This window comes from Harpia harpyja, chromosome 6 (assembly GCF_026419915.1).
Source record: "Harpia harpyja isolate bHarHar1 chromosome 6, bHarHar1 primary haplotype, whole genome shotgun sequence".
NCBI classification, from domain to species: domain Eukaryota; kingdom Metazoa; phylum Chordata; class Aves; order Accipitriformes; family Accipitridae; genus Harpia; species Harpia harpyja.
Window position 1 is genome coordinate 63,238,801 of NC_068945.1, and position 25,462 is coordinate 63,264,262.

The following is a 25,462-nucleotide window of genomic DNA, read 5'->3' on the forward strand; positions in this document are numbered from 1 at the left end:
ATTTCCCTTTGGGGCTGAAGTGTGATCTTGACCTGGGATATTTCCAAGAACGGGGGGAAGTTGTTGCATATCTATTATTATTTTTTTAATTATATGACCCCATAAATACATACATTTATTGAGGAGTTGCTCACTTGTCCTTTCCTGAGTGATTTAGCTGTTGCGGTGCGGCATGACAGTGTGTAACTTAGGCTTCTGTATCTGCTCCTGTTGGGTGTTTTGAAACTGTTTCACCAAGCCCTTCAAAAGAGTTATTTTGTGGTGGTGGTGACTGGGCCACCTAGGCTGATTCAGCTTCCAGAGAAATAACGCCCCAAATCCTGAGTGGTCCCAGGGTCTGATCCAGGTTTTGATTCTGCAAATAGCTTTTCTTACATTAGTGTTTGTGATGCTTATTAACTTTCTGTGTCTTGTAGTAGGCAGGGGTGTCAATCACCCTGTGTACTTCCGTGCTTAGTTTGGGAGTAGTGGGTCTAATTTGAGGGTGATCCAGTTTTCCTACAGTTATAATCTTAGTGCTTTGTGTGGTGACATAAAGATAGGTGAGTGCTTTAAAATGGTGTTTTAGAGCACTGCTAAGATGCCTCAACAAATACAGCTTAAATGTCCCTATATGTTAGCTTAGGGTAGTCAAAGTCCCCAGCTCATAACTCATGTTGCTTGCGTGACCCTCTGACATTGTTCGTGACCACTGCTCTCCCTGCTGACTTGGGGTTTAGGGTTTTAATTTGCAAAGCGTGTTGTTGCCTGTGTTACTTGTTCAATATAGGTTCTTATATGCCAGCAAAGACTGGGGGTCACTTATTTGAGAAATGCATGCTTACCCCATCAATTTAGCTACACAGATGCCTGATTCAAATTATTCACAGAACAGTCACAACAACGTTCCATGTGATTTAGGAAACCTTTGATCTGATAAGGAATCATGCACATGGCTCCTCTATTTTCCCCATGCTGACCTTCATAATTTTCTCTTTCAGAACCACTTGCAGTACAAGATGACAGTGGCAAAAATATCTTGAGTTTTGAAAGTTACAGTTTGATGTAGGTATAGTTTTTGCTGAGAATCATAGACTCATAGAATGGTTTGGGTTGGAAGAGACCTTCAAAGATGATCTAGTTCCAACCCCCCTTGCCATAGGCAGGGACACCTTCCACTAGAGCAGGTTGCTCAAAGCCCCATCCAACCTGGCCTTGAACACTGCCAGGGATGGGGCATCCACAGCTTCTCTGGGCAACCTGTGCCAGCGCCTCACCACCCTCACAGTGAAGAACTTCTTCCTTGCATCTCATCTAGATCTATCCTCTTTCAGTTTAAAGCCATTACCCCTTGTCCTATCACTACATGCCCTTGTAAAAAGTCCCTCTCCAGCTTTCCTGTAGCCCCCCCCTTTAAGTACTGGAAGGCTGCTATAAGGTCTCCCTGGAGCCTTCTCTTCTCCAGACTGAACGACCCCAGCTCTCAGCCTGTCCTCATAGGAGAGGTGCTCCAGCCCCCTGATCATCTTCATGGCCCTCCTCTGGACTTGCTCCAACAGGTCCATGTCCTTCTTATGTTGGGGGCCCAGAGCTGAACGCAGTACTGCAGGGGGGGTCTCGCCAGAGCAGAGGAGGGGGACAATCACCTCCCTCGACGTGGCCATGATTCTTTTGATGCAGCCCAGGATACAGTTGGCTTTCTGGGCTGCAAACGCACATTGCCGGCTCATGTTGAGCTTCTCGTCAACCAACACCTACAAGTCCTCCTTCTCAGGGCTGTTCTCAATCCACTCATCACCCAGACTGCCTTTGTGCTTGGGATTCCCCTGACCCATGTGCAGGACCTTGCACTTGGCCTTGTTGAACTTCATGAGGTTCGCACGGGTCCACCTCTCAAGCCTGTCAAGGTCCCTCTGGATGGCATCCCTTCCCACCAGCGCTTTGACCGCAGCACACAGCTTGGTGTCTTCGGCAAACTTGCTGAGGTTGCACTCAATCCCACTGTCCATGTCGCCGACGATGTTAAACAGCACCGGTCCCAATACCAACCGCTGAGGAATGCCACTCATCACTGGTCTCCACTCAGACATCGAGCCATTGACCGCAACTCTTTGAGCGCGACCATCCAGCCCATTCCTTATCCACCAAGTGGTCCATCCGTCAAATCCATGTCTCTACAATTTAGAGACAAGGATGTCGTGCAGGACAGTGTCGAATGCTTTGCACAAGTCCAGGTAGATGATGTCTGTTGCTCTTCTCTTATCCACCAACACTGTAAGCCCGTCGTAGAAGGCCACCAATTTGTCAGGCACGATTTGCCCTTAGTGAAGGCATGTTGGCTGTCACCAATCACCTCCTTATTTCCCATGTGCCCTAGCAGAGCTTCCAGGAGGATCTGCTTCATGATCTTGCCAGGCACAGAGGTGAGACTGACTAGCTTGTAGTTCCCTGGGTCTTCCTTTTTTCCCTTTTTAAAAATGGGAGTTATGTTTCCCCTTTTCCAGTCTGTGGGAACTTTCCCAACTTCTCAAATATGATGGATAGTGGCTTAACCACTTCATCCGTCAGTTCCCTGGTGGATCCCTAGAAGGGATGCCTATCTCCCTTCTAGGATAACTGTCTTTGAAGGAAATACTTGAATGCCATGTAACATTCAAAAAGGTGTGTTGGCGAGCTCAGCCTGGCTGTGCAGCAGAGACACGTGCCCGGCATGCACATGCCTCCCAATTTCTTGAGCTGCTCTGAATTAGCCCTTATAAAATTCTTCAAACACGGCAGCTGAGTTTTGCTGGCCCTCTTCCAGGAAGGGCAGCATTCAAGTGGTGTCTAATAAACTGGCATTTAATATGTTTGATTATATAACCCGTTGCAATTATTTATTATTTTTTATTGAGCTTTCAAGCCATATGCATCGACTTCCACTTTTTCTCACCTCTGAAGCCTTGTTTCCTTACAAACCAGGCTAATGTTGTCAGCTCACATGCTCTCGTCTGGCTGGCTGTCGCTGCTGTTGCTACCCTCCCGATAGCTTCTGAATTCATCCACCAGTTTCAGCCTAGTTTGACACAAAGGTGGAAATCTGTGAGATAAAAAGTATCTTCAGCAGGCAGCCTGATGGAGGAAAAAGCCCTATTTGTGTAGCCAAGAAAGGAAAAGTTTCTGTAGGAGTTTCATCTGCCAAAATACAACACAACATAAAATTAGACACTAATTCATAGAAGATCAAACTGTATTAAAAAAGTCAACTACTCATGAATATTTCCCAAAGCATATGAGAAACATAAATGTTAAAAATAAAGAAATTAATTGCAAAATATTGGGCCAAGAGGACATTATGATTATTTGTTTATATAAGTCAAAGGAAGAAAACATCAAATAGAGACGATTGTCCAACCTTAACTCCATTCATTTATACACTTTAAAACACATACATTAATTACAGATGACATTACCACTTTTGTAATGCTGGAATAAAATTAGTATTTTAACATATGGGTATGGTTGCATATAATTTTATAATTCTTTGTAGCACTATGATAGTATTTGACAAATTATTTGGGAAAAGTATAACAACTTGTTTGTAGGTAGTGTGCTACATTTATATTAAGTTCAAAAAGCGTAATAGTGAAAAGATGGTCAGGCATATAGGGGCAAAGAATGGAATTAATAAATTATTGGTAACATTTTGTTAACTGGAGTTGTTTACAGGTCTGTTGCCTCAGACAGGTGCACACTTAGCACGTGGATGCTACTTCATCCTAGGACAGTTCTGGTTTACATTTGTGTATTTGTAATTTTTAACATTTTTACAACTTTCAAAGCAGGAAGTTCTTATGCTGTGCACACTTTCAGTAAGGAAAAAGATTGAAATGAATTTTTGGGAAATTACTTTTTATGACTATTCAATGTAGTATTTATGAAAGGGCTTTGTTCTGCTTTTTTTTTTTTTGTCTTGTAAGATTGCAGTCAGGCCGTGTGGAAAAAATAGGTTGTATATAGGCGGCCATCATAGAGACATCTGTAATAGTAATTTTAAAAAATTGTTAATATGGTTGTTATGACTATTACCATCTTTACGTGTAAGTTCCTAAGTAGGGCTGTAATTTGCCATGCTTACCTACTTTGAGTAGCTTTTTGTAAGTATTTAGTATTTTGCAAGTAACCTCATTGGTTTCAGATAAAACCAAAGGGATTACATGGGGAATCTAAATGGCAAAACATATAGCCTGCCAATCGGAGGCATCCCCATCTCCTTGGGAGTGGTGAGGACCCTTGGTACATGTACAGGGGTACAGGGAGATGCTGAAATATGCACCACTCCTCTCAGGCCTCAGCATCTCTTTCAGGAGGCTTTTCACAGATAGGTAATACAGATTTTTATGTAATGAACTGGGTTTTTTAGGTGCTTGATTATCCTATTCAGCATTGAAAAAGGAAGGCTGGCTCTTCTTTAGGACATAGTAGCTTGAGCTGTTTGGTTTTCTCTGTGGTGCATATTCCTCTTTTTTTTTCATTTTTAAATTACATGGTTATTATCTGTGAAAATCGTCAGCAGTGGAATAGCTGATAACAAAATGCTATCATTGGGCTCTAGAGCTAATAGCCAAATGAGATAACCAGAGAGCAAGAAGTTAAATCTGTTACTGGTCTTGTGCCTGCCTGCAGGTTCAGATGGTGTAACATCAGCTACTCTCCACTCGTGTCAGGAAGGATGCTGCTGTCGCTGGCCAGTTACAAACGAAAAGCTGTAAAAAGTAATAACTGGGAGAGGGGGGGATCAAAACTTGCACTGAATAGCCTGTATGTTTTTAATGCCCTTCCTTACAAAGGACATATTTAAAAAACAAAACAAACAAAAAAACCCCAAACCAACCAACCAAAAAAAAAAACCAAATAAAAAACCACCACCACCACCAAACCCAAACAGAAAAATCCCTAAAACCAAAAAAACCCACAAACCCAACAAACAAGTTCACAAGGGGGGAATCTCCCTGTTTTAAGTAGGGAGCTACCTAAACACAAAGACATGCATACGTAGGATGCAACTTCAGGGTTTGTTGTAGCATAAAAGTAGAGTTTTATTCTATTTGGAGGTAAGAATGTTTGTGTCGCTGTATAAGAAGGCTTCTATATGAAGGAACAAGGGATCAGAATCAAGGCTGAATAAGCTCAGTTAACATTAATATTTTATGTAATTGAGTAAGGGAAATTTAATCTTTCCAACAACGTATCACCCAACCAGCCACATAGCACACAGTCACTACACCCGACAGGAGGAGGTGGGTGGGAAGCCTTTTTGATATTCAGATACATTTTGCTGTTGAATAGAAATCTGAATTGCTGACATAAAATTCTTGAGAGCCCAGCGTACTGCTAAATGGTACGACAGTAAGGGATTGCTTCATGCTCCAGTGTGGTAGGAGCGTTTGGAGCTTGGATATGGGCAGGTACAGCCACATACAGGAGAGAGGTAGTCTCCAGTGTACAGGTCTGAGTATCTCGATAATGGGAGTCTGGTGGTACTCTGCGGCCTCTCAAGGTTGGGAACTGCAAACAGTCAACCCCTGATTGGGTTGGGGCCAAGAAGTGTCATTTTTAAAGGAACTGGTGCTGTAATTTGTTAATTAAATCACACCCACATGCTTAAATCCACAGGCAAACCAACAAAATAAATACAATGCAGAACTTCCTTGCAAAGGGTTTTTCTCGCCGCTTTAGCTGGAGTGAAAATGGTGCTAGAGTATCACTGTACAGGGTTGACAAATATTTTTCTAAGTTTGGACTAGAAGTGTTTTTGCAACCGCCCACTCTCCTTGCTGGATCAGGGTGGGCTGGAGCCAGCTGGCACGGGCCCAGGGAACCGGTGCGCCAGGTCAAGCGGGAGATGCTCTGATTCAGCAGAGGCTGGAGCGGATTGTACAGCTCGTCTCCCCTTCTGCTTATTCGCCTCCTGGAGCAAAAACTCCTTCTCCAGGTACTGCGTGTCCCTGGGTACACGGGGCTTGCAGCGTGCTGCAGCCACATTGAGCTTGGCTGGAGGAGGGGAGCAGCAACCTCCTTTGGGGAGGGGGTTGCTGCTCTTTTAGCTGTCTGGTTTAGCCAGCTACCTAAGCGTGTGCCTAAGTTACTGAGTAGTGCTGTTGAGCTGATAAAATTGTTCACATGCCTGCCATCAGCACACTTTCAAATACCTTGTCGAACCAGAGACAATGCACGTTGCATCTTGGGTTTTGGAGGGTTGGGTTTTTTCTTGTGAAGTTTCTTTTGCACTATCGGTTTGCCAAAAGTAGGTTTATTTTGGGAAGTGTGAATGTAAATTGAACAGAGGATACCAAGTATTACTGTATTAAGTATACTACAAAGGAAGGTTGATTCATCAATTTCTTGATCTTTGTTATTCCATTTGCTTAGGTGGTTTGATTTTTCTATTACCAGTAAAAAAACAGAAGCTTCTTATTTCAGAAGGGGCTATGAACACTTCCTTATTACTAGTGAAATGTAATATATGCTTTAACGAGCGAAATAGCTACTATCTGCCCAAAACACATATATTCATTGTGCAATCAGCAGTTTCATATGTAAAATTAATACTTAAATGGTGCCAGGAGTATTAAAGTATGTAATTGTTATTATTTAAATGCCCTGAATTTATTTGGAACAGTCACATTTTTCTTGTATATATTTTCATTTTGTTTTCATAATCTACATTTTTAAGACATCCAGCAGTTAGGCTATATACAGTTATACATGTATTAGCTGCTTTTTAATTTATTCCTATATAATCCAGTATTATTAAATTCTGTGGACTAAGGAACTGATCCTGTTCATTAAAATCAATAGATGCAGTGTTGCTCTGTGTGCGTGTGCGGTGTGATGCTTTTTGTGGTCTATTTTTTCTTTGTAGGATCTATCCTTCAGGATATAGCAAACTGATCTATAAAGGGTCTGATCCTTTAGGCTTTACTTGGGGAAAATAACTGCTGATGTCAATGCCTGAGTAGGATCTGTTTCTTAAAAGGATAGTTTGTTTGAAGCTGCTGTAGCTATTATTATTTCCTTCTGGAGAAAAATAATCTTACTCATCAAAGCTTTAGAAATGGAATTGAGAAAGCCAAGTTCAGCAGGTCTTTCAACCATGAGAGATGTCAACCATCGCTGTGTTAAAGCGTAGCCTGGTACATACCAACGACCACTCAACCATTTCTTTTCTTTCTCGTCTTTATTTATTTTTGTACTCCAACTCTTACTGGCATCTAAAATCACTAATCTCTACCCATTACCATTTTTGCTAATTTACAGTGATAACTGTGGCTCTGTTTTCATTAGGAGATGAAAGCCGGGAAATTAAAAAACAAGTTACAGGGATGAGAAGATTACTGAATGACAGCACTGGAAGAATCTATCAACGAGTTGGCAAAGAAGGAGAAAAACTGAAGGAGGAGCCCCAAGATTTAGACTTAGCCTGGGCCCAGCGCCTGAATCCCCCTGCAGAGTCCCAGGCGAGCCTTCATCCTTCACAGAGCGGTGCATGGAATGAATTATCACCCCAAGCTAGCCATTTTTCAGGGCAATACGGAACTCGATCGAAAACGTTCCAAAATCAAACGCGAACCGTGACATCCAATGGTATGATCTGCATTAGATACTGAGAATAGTACTTTTTTTTTCTCTCCTTGTACTCTACTAAATTTCTGCCTTTGTTGGGATGATTTATTGTACCGCTGCACTGAAAGTAGTTATAGTTCAGAGTCTACAAAATGAGCACATAGTTATCACTTTGAAAAGGTGTGAAAGTGGGCACAGTGCATTCTGCTACCATCTGTCTTAGCTTTTAAAATGGATTCCTGGTGATAGGACAGAATTACTCAATGCTGTTATGGGCTTAATTTCTATACAGTACTTATTAAAACAGCTTTTGCCATTGTTATTAAATTCATAGCTAATTAAATGTCAACCTCTACCACTCCTCTTTGCAATGAGTAATGTAGCACTGTTGTGACACCACTTGCGGAGCAGGATTCTACTGACTTTCTTAACGGCATGGCATCAGCCTTATAACTGGCCACTGAACTTCAGGTACAAAATCCCATTACAGCCTTAGGCTTTTATTCCGATGGGACCATCGGAGAAAAGAGATGATGGAGTCTACCTGTGAACAGCATGTACTAGAGCGTGGTCCATCTTGTACTGGCAGAGAATTCTGCCCTGAAGTAGATAGCAGTGTGCCTTAAAATGCTTTTTTCTTGTTGTTTTAAGTACCAGAGAATGGAGGTTTTACTGCCAGATTCCTGAAGGTCTTCTTTAACAATCTACATTTAATTCAGGAAGTTTTTCTCCTGATATTCAACCCTAAATTTAGGGGGGGGAGGGTATATTGAAGGGGTACCTCAGTTCTAAATTGTGGAAAATAAAAAATTGTGAGATTGCATCTGAAAACATTATCAATTTCCAGTTGATTCTGAAGGTATTCATACTTCCCAATAGGAGCATCTGCTGTGTATCCTTCTCTAAAGACATACAAGTTCTCATTGCTTGTAACAGTTAAAAAGAAAAATACTACTATTATTCTCACTACTGTCCTTTAGGAAGTGTTGTCACTGCACTAAAAAACATACAGCCCTAGGTTTCACCAGATTGACTGTTTCTCTGTAGAGACAATGATTCACACAGAGGTACCGGCTGACCTGGAAAAAGACGTTGCAGTAAGTCATGCTGGTTTTATTTATTTTATAATGCAAAAAAATAGTTGAGTTTTTTTAAAGGTGCAGATCCAGGGGAGAGGGGAAAACACTTGACGGCATTTAGCATCCAAGTCTAAAACTGTGCTCTCGAAATCCCACCATAACAACCTTATAAATGTGGAAGGACCCGAAATTCATCACACATCTCTCTCTGCCCTGAGAGTCCCTGGGCACGGGCAGGGACAGTTCTCTGCATGCACAGAAGTGCCCAGGCCTGCACAGATTAGGTGCCTAGCTCCTGGATCCAGAAAGTAGGTGGAGCAGCACCTCTGTCCCCTCAGGGGCCTGATTCAGCATGTGAGCTAAAACGTGTTGACAGGATTTGGCCCTGTATGCAAGCAAATGTCAGCGCTTTAATTTTTCGTACGAGCAGGAAGGGTTCGGCTGATTTATGATCTCTTACAGGTTAGAACAGCCTGTGGGACAGTAGAAGGGTTGGGTTGAGTGACCTCCTGGGCTGGACAGGAGGAATGCCCAGGCTCCCAGCTCTTGGGGAAGTGAACCAGCAGGCACCTTCCACCCCTCCCTCTGCAGCTGCCCTGCTACAGAAAGGAATGCAATCTTTTAGGTTATTACATAAAGACGGGTGTGGGCCCTCTCCGCCGGCCACCTTTGAAAAGACGATCTGCGTAGCTCTTTGGTTAGAGGTGTCCGCCTCCAGCGGGGTGTTGCGGTCCTGGCAGATGGTTTTGCTGTTTTGGCTCCAAAGCCTGGTCTCTAGGAAAGGAAAACTTTTGATGCATTTCTGGGCTGTGAGCAAGCTCTGAAACTGCTCCTCACCCAGCACGCAGCTCTTCTGGGCGGCCAGCGTAACATGTCTGATTCTCCCCATCCCCTGCATTGGGAGCCTGAGCATCTAACTTGGTATTTTAGACGTTACTCGGAGGATGGACAAAGTCCTTAAAAGCTGGGTGTAGAAATGCTGAACAATACCTCAAGGGAGATACTACTCCTTGGTACTTACCATGGTGTTTAAACTCATCAGAGCAAAACTGTTCAGGTAGGATGTAAGCTTATTACCTGGGGCTGTCAGACCGAGGTCATCACTGGGGAGACATCCAGGCATCTGCAGCAGGCAGTCTGAGTCCAGAAACTGTTTCTGTCAATTGTGGATAGATACCGTATAGGAAGCCAAGTTATATGTTGTAGGCCGAATTACTCAAATTTTAATGTAATAGGCATGCTAAGTCCATCTAACTCGTATAGTTACCTACTTGCATGGTAAAGGTGGTTCAAGGAGAGGCTGGAATGGATGTTTAATAGGTGCTGGTATAGAAAGCAGTTGTGAAAAAGGTATTGGCAAAAATAGACAAAGAGAGAAAAGGAGGAATGGGGGGAGCCTAGGCATTGCTGCAACAGAGGGAAGAGCAGGAACATACTTGAAAAGCAAAGTGATTTATTGCAAACCAGATTTAAGGCGGTGGTTCCACAAGTCACGATATTAGGTAGATGTCTGCGTTCAGTGGAAGCCTCTTGGGGCTACAAACAATGAGTACCATGTCTGCCCTATTAGAGACAACAAACTCATAGAGTCTGTCTAAAACATTTTGGTTTTGTTTCTTGTGTTCTGTAGCAAATCTCGCAGTGATGCAGCAGCTGAATTGCTTTTTGGTTATGTCAAGATTGTTTTCAGTGGATTGCACTTGCATGCTTTTCAAATATAAACTTGTGGTAGCAATGTTACACCAGGTGAATTCACTCTCAGCAGACCCAGCTGCAAGAACCACTGTCCTGGGCTACTTGCTGCTCACATGGGGGAAGCAACTAATGCAGTTGTGTAGTCTCCTTCTCTCAATCATACAAGCTGGTATCAAATTTGCCTGCTGGCGAGCTTCCAAAAGAGAGGGAGATGGTGCTTTAAAGACTCCTTCATAAAAATAAAAAGTCTGTTCTCCTTTTAAAATTAAAAATTGATTTATAACAAGTTGAAAAGGGTTGCTTTTGTCCTCTAAAAATGATAAAGATAGTGCTTGGAACTATGACTGAGAACACTCTACAAGATGTTTCTTACAACACAGTAACTGATCAGAGGATGGAGGATAGAAAGAAAATAAAAAACCCTCATGAATATGTATGAAGTCAGTAGAACCCTGCTTTGATTTGAAATATTGGTGGTCTCTTTTCCCATTTCCAGTACCTATGGTAGATTTACATGGGTAATTTCTATCAATGCTAATGGGGATTATAATGTAAATCCCCCATGCCTCAATGGGAAAATAGACCCTTTGGTTTTACATCAGGAGCCTGTGTGCCTGCGTGCTTTCATTAGGAACATGTTGTATTGCAACAGGAAAGATGTACAGGTATTTACTGATACAATTTGTCCAAGTTTTCACATGCAATTCACCATGATATAGAGTCTTTCTTAAGAAGGAAACAAAAGCCACCCGCCCTGTCTCCTGCTGTAGTCTTTCAGATACTATTTCTAGAAGCCCACTGGAATATTGGATTCTGATCAAGAGAGAAGACAGGCTTTATCCCGAGGAGCTTATTAGTCTAAAACAACTGAGAAAGCACTAGAAGAAGGATGTTCTTACTATGTATTTGTCTTGTATTAATAAAACTCTCCTAATTTCCTGGGACTCCATTTCTAGGGTACCTGCTTGTCTTACTGAAAAGTGTGGAGTTACACTGATGCTATTAAATTATAAGAAGTCTTGAACTTCATCTACTTAAAAGTCTACCTTTAACAGATAGGTAAATCTGAGTAATCTGCCTTTTTTTTTTTTTTTTTTCTTTCCCCTCTGTACCTGTAACAATAGGCTAAACACTTTATGGACCATTGAAAAGATAAAATCCCATCCATGCCCCAAGGAACTTTCAGTGACTAGACAGCGTACAAAGGAAGGGTGAGATCAAACTAGGCAGAGCCCTACTGAGTCAGTAACCTCGTATTGTTTTAATTTGAGACTCTCAGCCTGTTTTCCAGATTGCTTTTTACTTTTAAAAAGTTTTTATTTACAGCTGAAACCTTGGAGAGAAGAAGCCGGTGGAACTGTTGCATTCGTATTTGCTAGATTTGCAGAGATTCTTAAAGTACTCCATTTATCTTAATGCAGTATTAACAGTTTTTGTCCATGGGTGATATTTTAAAATACCTAAATTTGTAATTACAGTAGTGTGGACAATCTAAATATCTGAGGAAAGGAGGAGAGCAACACCCAGAAGATGTCAGCAATCTTTAAGTGACACATCAGTTTAGCTTCACAAGTAGCTCACTTTTGGGAGAATGACCACCAGTTTTCTTAAGTCTGATAGATGTTGCTTCAGAGCTGAAGGACTGAATGGAAGGAGGTAGAGAACAAGCGCCTACAAGGGAAGGGAGATTTGAGGATGGAGGGACACACTGGAAGAACTAGGAAAGGGTGGGAGCGATTTAGCAGTGGCCAGATTTTTACCCATTTCAAATGAGGATTGAAGTCAGGGGATCTGTGTGGGTCTGACATCAGGGAGCTCTGATGAAAGAACACAAACCAAACCTAAAAAGGTATTAATAAACTGGTTTGGCTTCAGAGGAAAGCAGAAGTAATAATGAAAAATGGGAGGATTTATGAGCGAAGAATAAATGAGTTGCTTATGTTCACTTTAGCTAGGTAATGATTAAAGGGCACCTGATAACTGTCAGGCTATGGAAGAAAAAGGGAAATACATTCTCTGAAGTCCACCACATGTGACACCAAGCAAGATGATTTTTGTTAGATCCATTTGTACCTATCTTCATAAAATGATCATCCCTCCTCTTGCATGCTTTGATGAGCAGTAAAATAGCTATCAATTTAAATGACTGTAAACACATTTTGAAATGAAGGGGGGTGCATCCCATCTGGCCTCAGTTTCAAGCAGATACTGCAGGTGTTTTGTTGAATTTTGAAAGTTTTATTTGCAGTGTTAAAGCTAGTGATACAGCTATTTTAAACTAAAGTGCAGGATATGCAGCTAAAGCTTGAAATCTTTCAGCTGTTACAGCCTGTCCTAGTTCAGGACCTATGGTGCAAAACTTCTGGAAAGCAAGGCAGTAATAAAAGCACTGCTAAGGGCTAGAACTAGAAGTATGTAAATTCCGTTAAACACTAGTAAGAATTACTAGAAAAGAAGAATCTGTTGAACTACTGTATTCATTTTCAAAGGGAAACTATGGAAAGCCCATCTTGTAGGTCACAGTGCTGGAAAATATGCCATAGAAAACAATCCTACCCTAGCAAACAGAACAGCAGATTTAAAAGCTTTCCTTGCTGGTGGTTTTTTCCATCCTATTTGTTTTTTGGGTTTTGGGTTTTTTTCTCCAAATAGGGTATTTTATTTTCATTCTCAATTCTTCACATGGTAAAGAATCACATGTAACATTCAAACAGTTTAAAAATTCTTAAGCCCTCATTTAATGTACAGTATAAACCTTTATTACACAGACTGTCTTCATTTTTTGTAAGACTGTTCCAGGAGATGGGCTTTTTTGTGTGTGTGTGATAAAGTGAGTATGTTTATAATGAGGTTTGGTGCTATTGTTATTCAAGATTAACTAGGCTGACAATAGGAAGGCCTGCTGTGAAGAGTGCATTGTATTCACGCTCTGAGCAGTCTTCTCTGGCCCATGTAACATTGCATCCTCTACTGTATACAATTGCACATATTAGTAATTGGATAAAAACTAGTGGCCCCTTCGTCTTCAAAGGGACCATGTTGAAAATTATTTGTTTTCTTGCTTTGGATCTGATTTCATGATGGGGTATATTGCTAATAGTTTCAAACGCCTGCAGGTAATTGTTGTTTGGGTGTTTTCATGTGGGTTAAATTGTCTCTCCTCTCTTTCGTTCCTCTCTCAGGAGAAATCCCAATGGTGAATTCATCAATTGGACCAAACTGCTGTACGTGTAATTGCCAGTCAACCCTACAGGCTATTCTTCAAGAGCTCAAGACCATGCGAAAATTGATGCAGATTCAAGCAGGTACAATGACCGGTCCCATACATGTGTATCCATGACAAGCATCTAGTCATGCTTGTTGCAGGGGGATTGTAGTAGATGGTCTTTGGAGGTCCCTTCCAACCCAAACTATTCTATGATTCTATGATCTTCTTGTTAGGAGGAGTGGTCTAGTAAGACAGAAATCTACATGGAGACTCAGGAAAACCTGGACTGTTTCCTGCTCTTGACACATCGTTCAAAGTCAAATTTTCACAGGCTTCTTGGAAATGTAATTTCTACTTCTCAGATCCTTACCTGTAACATGGGATATTATCTTGTAGGAATCCTTTAAGGCTAAATTAAAAAAAAAAATCTAATGTGATTAGGTACTTTAGTAATGGGAGCTGAGTGGGTAGATCAATATGCCATAACCACCCCCAATTTGTTTTCAAGCATTCATTCAGAGGTGGAAAATGCTACTTTACCTGTTATCTGCTTACCAGTTCACTAATCTTAGGGGTAAAAAAAAAAATTGGAAGGCCACTTTAAAGTTATTGTAGAACAGTTCATTCAAAGATCTTTCAAGTTACAGCTCCATGGTAGCCTCAACTGAGCTAGACACTGCCTGTTGTGGCTTCCATCCTTCTTCAGGCTGGTTTACCCGTTCTTTCTACTGGCTGAACCAGCAATAATCTGTTTGTTGGGGAAAACTATTGAGTCTAGTGTTCTGCTAGGCTAGGAGCTGAAACAGAACAGTGCAGAGCCAGAAGAGCACTAGAGCCAGCAGGATAACGAGACCATGGCAGTTAGGAGTTAGGTAGGTCATCGCAGGCTGCTGTGAAGCTACAGCCTCCGTGCTTCCTAAAAATTAGCGTTAATACTTATGAGTTGGAGACGTTGGAGATTTTGTCAGTTGAGTTGCCCATCCAGTGTGAGTGATGGGGAGTGGAGCCATGGAATTTTTTCTCTTAGAGCAGCTGAATAAGACCTCTGTAAGAAAAGGGAGTGTTGAGTAATTAACTGAAATATGGGTGGAGTGAAGGGCTGACTAAACTCCTTGTCTTCATGGCATATAATGCTTGAGTGAGCAACGGGAAGGATCAGACAGGTTTTCTAATATCAGTTGATACACATAAAAATGCTTTTCTAAAAGTCATCGATTTACAAAGAAGCGCACAAAGACCCAGGTTTACAATCTTTGCTGGGACGGGGAGTTCTTTACACAGTTGTACCGATTTCATTGAAATTATGTGCATGATTAAAAATGGCTTGTGGGTGAGAGGTACAGAACTGGCATTTATGCCAGGAGAGCTGGCCCCTCAATAGCAGGAACCTTTATTTATTATGTATCTACAGGATAAGTACCTTGTTAATTAGTGAATCTTTTGGTTCACTGGGCATAGTTCACATTTTCTGGTAGGCATGAAATGATGGCTTTGCAGAGAAAAACAATCATTTGGCATTTTTGTTGCTAAAAGAAAAAAAGCTAAAATGCAAACATGTAAGTGAAAGTGTAATAACTTATTTTAGTATTCAAGCACCCTTCTGTCTAAATGATAAACTACAAATTAGAGTCTTGTAAATCCTTGCCAGAAATGAAATATCCCAGACATCTTTTAATAAACAGTATTCCAAGGTTTGTTTTTTTCCTCAAGCTTTGTAGATGAGGACTATTTGTAGTTCACTCATAGCTCGAATGAGTTTGATTTGCATGTGTAGCACTTTTGGCTTTATTTTTTTGACCTTGACCTTACTGATTCATCCAGACATATAATTGTATTTGCATAGCATTCTGCTGGAGGACTTGCTCACATTGCTACAGGTTCAGCATTGGTGCCTTAATTTATACAAATGAATGTGGATACTGGAAAATGCAAAATATTGATAAATATAAAATAAGATCTCTTAGATTTCAGAGGTAACACATGAACTGTCAGTTTCTGTGTATGAGCAAAACAAACTGATGCAACTTTGGGTTACTTTTTTCCCAGAAATTAAACTATTGAATAGTGTTTTCACTCATTCTTGACATAATGATACTTGAAATGTTCTTGCCGAGCTGATTAACTTGGTGACTACATTCATAAAAATAACTGTAATTGCATTAGCACTTGTATTATCTTACTTTATCAGGAAAAGATGCTCAAAGACAGTGACATTCTCAGTCATTCAAGAGGGTATACAAATTAATCATTGCTTAAGTCCTTCGTGTCACCAACCATCTAGTGGTCAGGAGGAAAAAGAACCACGTATTCCTAATTTTCCTAAAACGCTATTCATCAGTATGTCTTGAAAAACCTCATAGTGGAGCTCAGTGTCATTATTGCCATTGTACAGATTGGAAAATTATGCAAAGGTGATAAAACGTAACTGCTTCACATGCAGAAACAGCCCTGAAAACCGTACCACTTATCCACAAGATAAGTTCAGTATGTTGGTAGTTTAATGGTGCATCTGTGTGGTTATACATGTGCTTTTTATCTATAAATTTAATTCATTACTTTCTTTCATTCAGTTGGGACTCAAAACAGACAGCAGCCTCCTGTTCCTCTGATTTGTGCGCAAAAGTCAACAATATCAAGAAAGAGAAATAAAAAGAAAAAACTGCCCCTCAAAACTGTTGAACCAATTACCATGAATAAGAAACCCAACTCCGCAGAGAATGAAAAGAAGCTATCAGCAAACTTGGAACGATCAAGTCTGCAAGCAGTTGAACCCTCCCTAAAACCAGAAACCCCTGTTTCAGGATTTGGAATTATCCTTGAATCGGCTTCATCAGATGTAAGTTAATATTTTAATATGTGGTATCACAGGATTTTAAAGCACTAACTCATTCGGGAGAATCAGTACTCAAGTCAGGTTGACATGTGTTCCCACTTCTTGTTGGAATAAACAAGCAAATCTTGGGTAGGGTTGAATGGAGACAGTAGGGTGAGATGTGGGGAGTGCTGATTACAAAGTTGTGGGTCTGTCTTTTCAACTGTAATGAGCGTGTAGTTCTCCCCTGAGTTCAAGGCTGCCTGTTGTTTGAGCTTGCAGTGGAAATTTGTTCATCTCTCCTGTTGCCAAGAGCCACCGTGAGATCAGGAGCTGTGAAAAGTGCTGCGTGTATAAACCATTCACAACCCTGTCATTTGCTGATGAGCGCATGTAGTCCACACGTATACCCTTATCCTGCCAAGGTGTATTAATGTGGTGTGTTTCATGCCTGGCTGGTCCCCCTGGCTTCAGGGGACTCCTTACCTCTACAAAGTTCATACCTCAGTCTTTGCTGTATCGGGTCGTTTGGTCTTCATCACTGTGGTTGCTGGATGAGGGCCTTGATGCTGTTGATGATGTCAGTGTGACTAAAGGGGCCAAAATTTGCCACTCTAAAAATACGTACTTTTCACATGTAAAATTGCAATAAGTGTATTTTCTTCATTCATGTAAAGTGGATGCATTGATAGAAATTTCATGTATCTGGTGGCTGATTAGCTTTGTTTAATGACCAAATAGATGTCATCTGAACCAGTTCACTGATGAGTAAACTGATCATTAATTTCTCTAATATATTTTTAATTTTGAGCAGGCAGTTTCCAATTTCCTAAGTACTATTAGCTAGAAAAACATAATTAAATTCAGTATCAATAAGCATAAATGAAAACAATGCAGCAGATAATATTCTACCTTTCTGGAAGTGGGAACTAATAATAAAAAAGAGCAGTCATGATAATTCAGTTGTATAGATGCAAGCCACACCACTAATTAGATTGCAGTCTCATGCTATGGAGTCAGTGTAGTGATACAGAGTAACTAGTTTGATGCTTTTTCAAAGGCTTTCCTTTTGTAGTATTATGCTTAATAATGTTTGAGGGAATGGTTTGGGGAGGGACTGGTAATTTATCTCCAGTACGCAATTCGTGCTTATAATTTTTCTTTGCTTGTGGCACTCTTTTCTGGTTTTGAAAACCGTTTTTTACTTGCAATGGAATTTAATTTGGCTTTATGAATGTGTTCCATCGCTGGACACAATTCTTCGTGCCAATTTGACCTAAGAAAAAAAAGAAGAGAAAACATGTGGCTTATAAATCAGGTCCTCATCTGCCATCCCATGCTTTGGCCCCTGCTTGCCACAGTAGTTGTTTGACTAAATTTACAGAGCCAGAACCTCGAGACAAACAAATTGATTTTGTTTTGTCTTTGGAAAGAAAACAGTTGAGTTCTGAAAACAGATATATTTAACAGCGGAAATAAAATGTGACCTTAAACATTTTAAGAAGGCTAAAGAAAGTCACTTCTGTCAGAATGAATGGCAGTATTATCTTTTTCTATTTATTCATAAGCATCTCTAGTGTATCTGAGTGCCTGAAAAAACTGAAAGACATTTTACGCAGCACCATAAATAAATGTTCCCTTGAGAATATTGCACAAGTTGTCTGTAGCGGGTGCTGTGTCATATGCCAGGACTGCCACCGCTGTTATTTTGCCAACATTTATTGAACTTTAAGAAAAAACTCAGTTTAATGTGTATAAAATTGGGGCTACTGAAACCAGTGCAATTAGTTCAGATTTGCTGAGATGAAAAACCTACTTATGGAGGTGGAAAAAGTCTTTGTGAGACCAACTCTTAATCTGGCCCATGAAATGTAATGTTCTGTTACTCTTAGTTAAACTTTTTGTGTTTGTTTTACTGTTACAATATTTCATTTATAACTTAATCATTTCTAATCTACATAGTACAACCTACTGAAATGTCTAGGATTAAATCTAATTCACTGCCTGTTAATTTTAGCACAGCAAAAGCCTTTGGCATTCAGGTCTTATTTATTTTATTGTACACGAGTAGTTTACCCACCTGTTCCGTATGCCATGATCATTATCTACTAACAAATGCTTTTGCTTTTCAGAAGTTGCATTCAAAGTGATCATAAAGTTCAATTAGGTACTGATTGTCTTTGATTGAAGAATAGTTTACTACTAAAGGAAAGCAAGAATAAATCAGCTTTTTGCCTTCAAATTATTTTACTGATATACAAATTGATTCCTATATTAAGAATAAAATAGTCAAAACTAAAATAATATTGACTCCTCCACGCTAGTGCACTGGTAGGGTTTGAAATGTATTTTACAGCTGTATTAGTGAAGATGATTTGTCTGCCCTAGGTGTCTGGTATCATTGCGGTCATCTTAGATTGCTATCATAAGACTCAAGACCCAAGTAAGAGAATAGGACAGGATACCTTCATCACCATGACAACTACATTCTGGTTTTTGGTTAACACAAAGTAGAATTTTTTCCAAGTTGTAAACTTGGCCCACGTTTATTTACTCTTGAAAATCTTTTCTGTCACCAGAAAGTTTAGAAGTAACATATTAAAAACCCACCTACTTCAGAAGGTTGTCAAATGTCAAATAAAATAACTCTGACTGTTTTGCTGGATCCAGCATTTTGAAAGTTCTCAAGGTAAAAAACAACTTTTCATCCAGAACAATCTGAGAAACTTACATGCTTTTTAGATTTTTATTTTTTTTTAATTACTATCTGCATATTTTAAGATTCTTCGTCCTGGCTTCCCAAAGCATTGTAATCTTCAGTTTTATCACACAATACACATGCATATCCAATGATAGTATATGCTTTGAAAATATTCTGCTTGCTGTAACTCTCTTGATAATGATTTTTAAAAATCCATGGGAAAAGAGTTACACAGCCAAATTCTTCTGAGATTGGCAGCCCTTTCTTCTGTCTAGATTCAAGATGTTTGCAGGTGATTTGATAGGAGATGGCATTTGCTCTTGCTCTGTAAACATCTTTGAAAATGCACCATCACTGGTGGATATGTTTTCATGTAGGGGAAAAAAAAGAGCAAGTTATTAGGAGCAAGGCTGTAATGTTAGCTTGTTTTCTCACATCATGACCACTGATTTTTTCCCCCCCCTTGCCAACTTTCAGATAATATCTTAAAATTTTTAGTTTATTCATGATGCATCTTCGTTCTAGGTATATAATTATTCCATACAGACATCTTGTGTAAGCACTGTGTGGTAGTCACAGAAGAAGATACTGCAAATATTATTTGTGTAATTTCTGATATGTACAGATAGGGACAGCAAAAAGACTCTTAGTAAGGGGACTTCCTTGAAGGCCTTTGTCTGCTTTGGCCCACAAGGTACTTGAGACAAGACTCTTGCGAAGTGCAGGATAATTTTGTTTCCTTCTCTTCCCCTCCATCTCACTTTCTAGCAGTCACATAAATCCCTGTGATTTACCACTGAGTTTTTTTGTGCTGAAACAAGGTGTCTATCTAACATCATCCTCTTCTAAGGATGCATTTTGGGAATATGAAAAGAAGGGAGAAATGGATTATCAGCAAGCAGTGGCTCCAAGGGCAACCTCAAACTCATCATCTGCTTCTACTCATATGGGCCATATCTGTGCTGGAAGCCCTCTTGGGAAAACACATGGAACAGACCGGTAGCCCTGCATTTGTGCTTCTTGGAAATGCCTGGCTGCCCAACAGCATGCTTGTTCACATAGTTTGGCAGTGAAACAAGTCCATAAAATGGTTAGATAAATGTCCAAAAAGCATCACATAGGAGTGTTGCTCTGGGATGATCCTCTAGTTTGTCATTATTATCCAATATTGAAAGGTATCTCTTTTCTTTTTGTTAGCTGTACACCTAGAAATAATGTCAGTAATTGTTAACTATTACAGTGGCTAGACATGAGTATGATTATTTGATTTGCCTTTTAAGGTGCTTATTCACTGATGGGGTTTGATTTCAATGAAGTAGGCTGTTGTGGTACTGAATAGCTGGGAAAAGGTTCATGGTTTGATTAAGTGATTGTAAAGTCTCACCAGATGCATGATTGAAGTAAAATAGTGTCTTTGAATGCTCGTTTAATTAAAACATTTGTATTCTTTTGGTAGCCAGAAGTGCAACTTGCAGAAGGCTTTGACGTCTTCATGCCGAAATCTCAGCTGGACTCTATATTATCAAACTATACTCGCTCAGGAAGTCTGCTTTTTAGGAAGCTGGTCTGTGCATTTTTTGATGACAAGACTTTGGCTAACTCTTTACCAAATGGCAAAAGGAAAAGAGGGCTCAATGACAACCGGAAAGGACTAGACCAAAATATTGTGGGTGCAATAAAAGGTATGTTTTTTGCTTTCTTTCATATGTGTAATTATAACCTATTCTCAGCTAAGGAGAGTGTAAGGGGATTAGAATTTCTGACGTGTGTTAGGTCTATTAAAATATGCAGTCTTATTTCTATTCCCTTTCATTCACTTGTTAAAAATAGCTTCTACGGGGACAGCTTGTGTTAATTTTAAGCCAATGATCCCAATTTCTGAAGTCAGGCTCTAAGGTTAGAAACTCAATGTTCATGTAAGATAATTATTTTTTTTTCCGGATATCAGAGATGCAAAGAAATCTTGAAAACACAATGACAGCGTAACTGATCCTCTTCAATCAAAATTCTGAGGCTCACACTTCATCTGACTGTGTCTGCTCTGTAAATAGTTTAGTAGTTGGTAGCTGGATTGAGGAGAGATGGAGGGAGGTAATACTGGGACTGAGATGAGTTTAATGCTCCTAAGAACAGTGGTGGCCCTTCTCTTGTGGGAGCAGATTTCTTAGTCGATGTGAGGATCCTGTGCTGGGTGGTTTTTCTTAGCGATCACTGCTTTCTAGCTTCCAGAAGAACACGTGTACCTTCAAACTCTGTGATTGCAACATATAAAGAGCTAGTATTAAGCCAGAGATTCTGAACTGGATTCTATTATTTTGAAATCTGATATAGTAGGGAAAATACCCAAGTTACCAAAAGACAGGCTGTGTTGCAAAGTAGAGCTTATTTTAGAGGCTGTGACTCATCTTGAGGTACAGATTGCTAACCTAGGAGACATAAGGCAATGAGAAGAGCTTCTGTAAGTCCACTGGCAACAAAAGGGGGCAGGGGAATGCTTTGCAACCACCTCTGTGTCCACTTTTGCCCCCCTCTCCCCATGCAAGAAAGACGTTGACATACTGGCTTGAGTGCAATGGAGGGCCACCAAGTCTTATGGTACTGAAGCAGGTATGTATGTGAAGTATGTATGTGAAGTGACATATGAAGAGAGGCTGAGAGAACGGGAGAGAAGACGATTCAGGAGAAACCTTATTGCTGTCCAGAACTACCTAATGGGATGGTGTAGAGAAGATGGACTCAGACTCTTCCCATAGGCACAAGAGGCATCGGACACATGGAAAATTTCAATATGATATAGGGAAAAGCTTTTTCAACATAAGAATGGTTGAACAGTGGAATAACAGCTTAGAGAGGCTGCAGGATCTCCATCCCTGGAAATACTCAAAATTTGACTGGTCACAGTCCAGAGCATCATGATCTAGTTGGCCATGCTTTGAGCAGCAGGCTGGGCATGGAGACCTCCAGAGGACCCTTTCAACCTGTGCAATTCTGCAATGAAGTATATATTGTGGCTATGTCATAGTCCTAATACATCTTACAGAGTTGCTGGCAGACTTTCTTACAGTTATGCTTATAATTAGGTTTAAATCACAAACACTTTTTTATACCCTCCTTTCTTGAGCTCAATAATCTGCAAAAATCTGTAGTTGAATTCACTCTATCTGTATCTCATTCTTCCTTAAAAGCTTTAATAAATAAGTTAAATGGAAGAAAAAGGAGTTCAAAATTACTTTAAAAAAAAACCCCTCTTAATTTGAGCAGCACTGTGATAAAATAAATGTTTTTCAGTAGATGCAGCAGCACTATTAAAACAGCAGTTGTCATCCACTGCAGAGAGCAGTGTTTCTCAGTAGCAAATTCTTAGGCTTGATTTAACCTCTTCCCTTGAGTTTGGGAGAAGAAAGGGGGGGAGTTGTAGTTCCAACAGATAAATTTCATCTGTAATGGTACTAGTAGGTACCACTGTAATAACAGAGATCTTTATTGGCTTTTACAGTATTGCCCAAATGCTAGTGCCTGATCCCTGATAGCGGAGCCCGTCCCTAAAAGCTGTGATGGAATAAGATGCCAAGAGCTGACGTCCTCTGGATCTTTACTCAGCCTGGCTCCAATAGCACCCTTCTTCCCTCCAAAGAGCTGGGCTATCAGACACTGTTGTTTCATTTATTCCAAGAAATAACTGAGCCAGTATGAAATCTCCACAAGAACAACATCATGTTGTTTTCATTATTATTATTAGGACATTCCTCTACCACGTGCCCAGATATCCTGTAGTGGCACTTTTAGTCCTTTTCCATGACAGAGATACAAAAGTGGAGAAAAGGCTACATTCATACAAAAATGAGCAGAGAACTTAAAGGAGGGACTGTTTGCTTGAAAATTGCTCTTCGTGTCTGAAAACATTTTAACTGTCGTCCTTACAAGTAATTTAACGCTTCTGCAACGGGATGATTAGCTGGGGAGAAATTCTCTCTTTTGACTTCGGGTATTCAGTGGCACTTGTTGAATCAGTTGCAGTGTTTCTCCTGGGCAATCAGTTTCACTTGTGAGTTGCATCAATCTTTCACTCAGAACTGGGGGAAAAAAGATGATAAAAAAAAAAATCAGAAGCTGTTATTTTTCCTTTATGTCATTGACTAGAAATCCAGCCAGTGAAGTACTTCCCTGCAGAAGTCAATGAGCTGTGTTCAGAAGTATGATGTGTCCTTCAGGGATCCACACTGGGACCAATACAATTTAATATCCTCATCAATGACGTAGATAGTGGGATTGAGAGCACCCTCAGCAAGTTTGCAGGTCATAGACTCATAGAATGGTTTGGGTTGGAAGAGACCTTCAAAGATCATCTAGTTCCACCCTCCCTGCCACGAGCAGGGACACCTTCCACCAGACCAGGTTGCTCAGAGCCCCATCCAACCTGGCCTTGAACACTTCCAGGGATGGGGCATCCACAGCTTCTCTGGGCAACCTCTTCCAGTGCTTCACCATCCTCACAGTGATTACCCCTTGTCCTATCACTACATGCCCTTGTAAAAAGTCCCTCTCCAGCTTTCTTGTGGGCCCCCTTTAGATACTGGATGACACCAAGCTGTGTGGTGCGGTCGACATGCTGGAGGAAAGGGATGCCATCCAGAGGGACTGTGGCAGGCTTGAGGAGTTGATCCATGCGAACCTCATGAAGTTCAAGATGGCCAAGTGCAAGGTCCTGCACGTGGGTCAGGGCAATCCATAGTATCAGTACAGGCTGGTGGATGAAGGGATAGAGAGCACCCCTGCGGAGAAGGACGTGTGAATACTGGTGGATGAAAAGCTGGACATGAGCCAACAATGTGTGCTCACAGCCCAGAACGCCAGTCGTGTCCTGGGCTGCATCAGAAGAAGCATGACCGGCAGGTCGAGGGAGGTGATTCTGCCCCTCTGCTCCACTCTGGTGAGACCCCCCCTGCAGTACTGCGTCCAGCTCTGGGGTCCTCAGCAAGGAAAGACATGGACCTGTTGGGGCGGGTCCAGAGGAGGCCACAAAAATGATCAGGGGGCTGGAGCACCTCTCCGATGAGGACAGGCTGAGAGAGGTGGGGTTGTTCAGCCTGGAGAAGAGAAGGATCCGGGGAGACATTATTGTGGCGTTTCAGTACTTAAGGGGGCTTATAAGAAAGATGGTGAGACATTTTATCAAAGCCTGTAGTGACAGGACAAGAGGCAGCAGTTTTAAACTGAAAGAGTGTAGGTTTAGATTGGACATGAGGAAGACTTTTTTTTTTTATGATGAGGGTGATGAGACACTGGAACAGGTGCCTGGAGAAGCTGTGGATGCCCCATCATTGGAAGTGTTCAAGGCCAAGTTGGATGGGGCTTTGAGCAGCCTGGTCTGGTAGAAGGTGTCACTGCGCATGGCAGGGGGTTTGGACTAGATGAACTTTAAAAGTCCCTTTCAACTCAAACCAGTCTATGATTGTACGATAGAGGGTTGTTAGCACCATACAGCTTTCAGGTAGAAAGGGGAGGTCCCGCTTCCCCTGCCTCTTTCCTGTTGCACTCCCATTCCTTTTTGCCCACATTTGTGTTTCCCTAACCACACATTGAGCAATCAAAGCTATTTGGACTTTCATTGAAGAGAAGAACAAGCAAGTTATAGACGAGAAGCAAGTTAACATATTGGCCCTCGAAGGCTGCCAGACCCTGGCTTCCCATGGAGACAACAGCAGGCAGTAGTCGTAATTCCCATGGTAGGCACCTGCAGTGGGTGGCCTGGGTACAGTCTGGTGTCACAGGTTGTCCCCAGGCCCTGGTCACAAGCAGGAACTGCAGTTGCATGTTTGAAGTAGGTAGGAGTCTTTAGTCATTGATCAGGTTCCCATTGTGTCAGGTATGGATGTGTATCATATGGATTCAGAAGGGAAAGATTATTTCTACCTTCAGAGAGACCATAATTGTTGCAAACGGGACACCGGCAATGTGTGGGGCTGTATTGACTTCTCTGGGAAGCCCTCAGAGTTCATCTGACATCGTTGCTGATCAGACTACAGTATTGCTAATGCCTTTCATGCAATGGTTCTGTGAAGTTGTTAACACGGAAAGAGTTTGGAGGGTGGGATTACTTTCCAGTCCCCTTATACTTACCAGCTAGCACTATTTCAAAAGTGCGTGTATAAAAGTACTGAAATTGTCATTTTTTTGTTGCATGCTTTCCCATCCCATTTGTGTGATGTTTATTCTCAAGGTTTGCAAATTCCTTGAGCTGGGACCAGTTTTCTCTCTTTGTTTGCCAGTCATAATTGGACACTGGGCTCTCAGACCTCTGACCAAGACTACAATAGCGATACTAACAGTAATAATATTTTTTCTGTTTCTGCTCTTGTTTATTTTTTGCACACCTCTCAGAT

At 41.0% G+C, this 25,462-nt stretch overlaps 1 protein-coding gene across 9 annotated transcripts in view; it reads left to right on the forward strand.

Moving 5' to 3' along the window:
- Nucleotides 1-25,462, forward strand: part of BEND7 (BEN domain containing 7) — a 49,579-nt gene that overhangs the window by 8,648 nt on the left and 15,469 nt on the right. For 8 of the 9 annotated variants that reach the window (XM_052789466.1, XM_052789467.1, XM_052789468.1 and 5 more), the window contains 4 exons: nt 7,306-7,605; nt 13,541-13,663; nt 16,137-16,402; nt 20,536-20,761. In XM_052789466.1, coding sequence (XP_052645426.1) covers nt 7,306-7,605; nt 13,541-13,663; nt 16,137-16,402; nt 20,536-20,761 — 915 coding nt within the window. Of the gene's footprint in view, nt 1-7,305; nt 7,606-13,540; nt 13,664-16,136; nt 16,403-20,535; nt 20,762-21,027; nt 22,231-25,462 lie in introns of those variants that run through there. The other variant, XM_052789475.1, reaches the window with a different exon arrangement.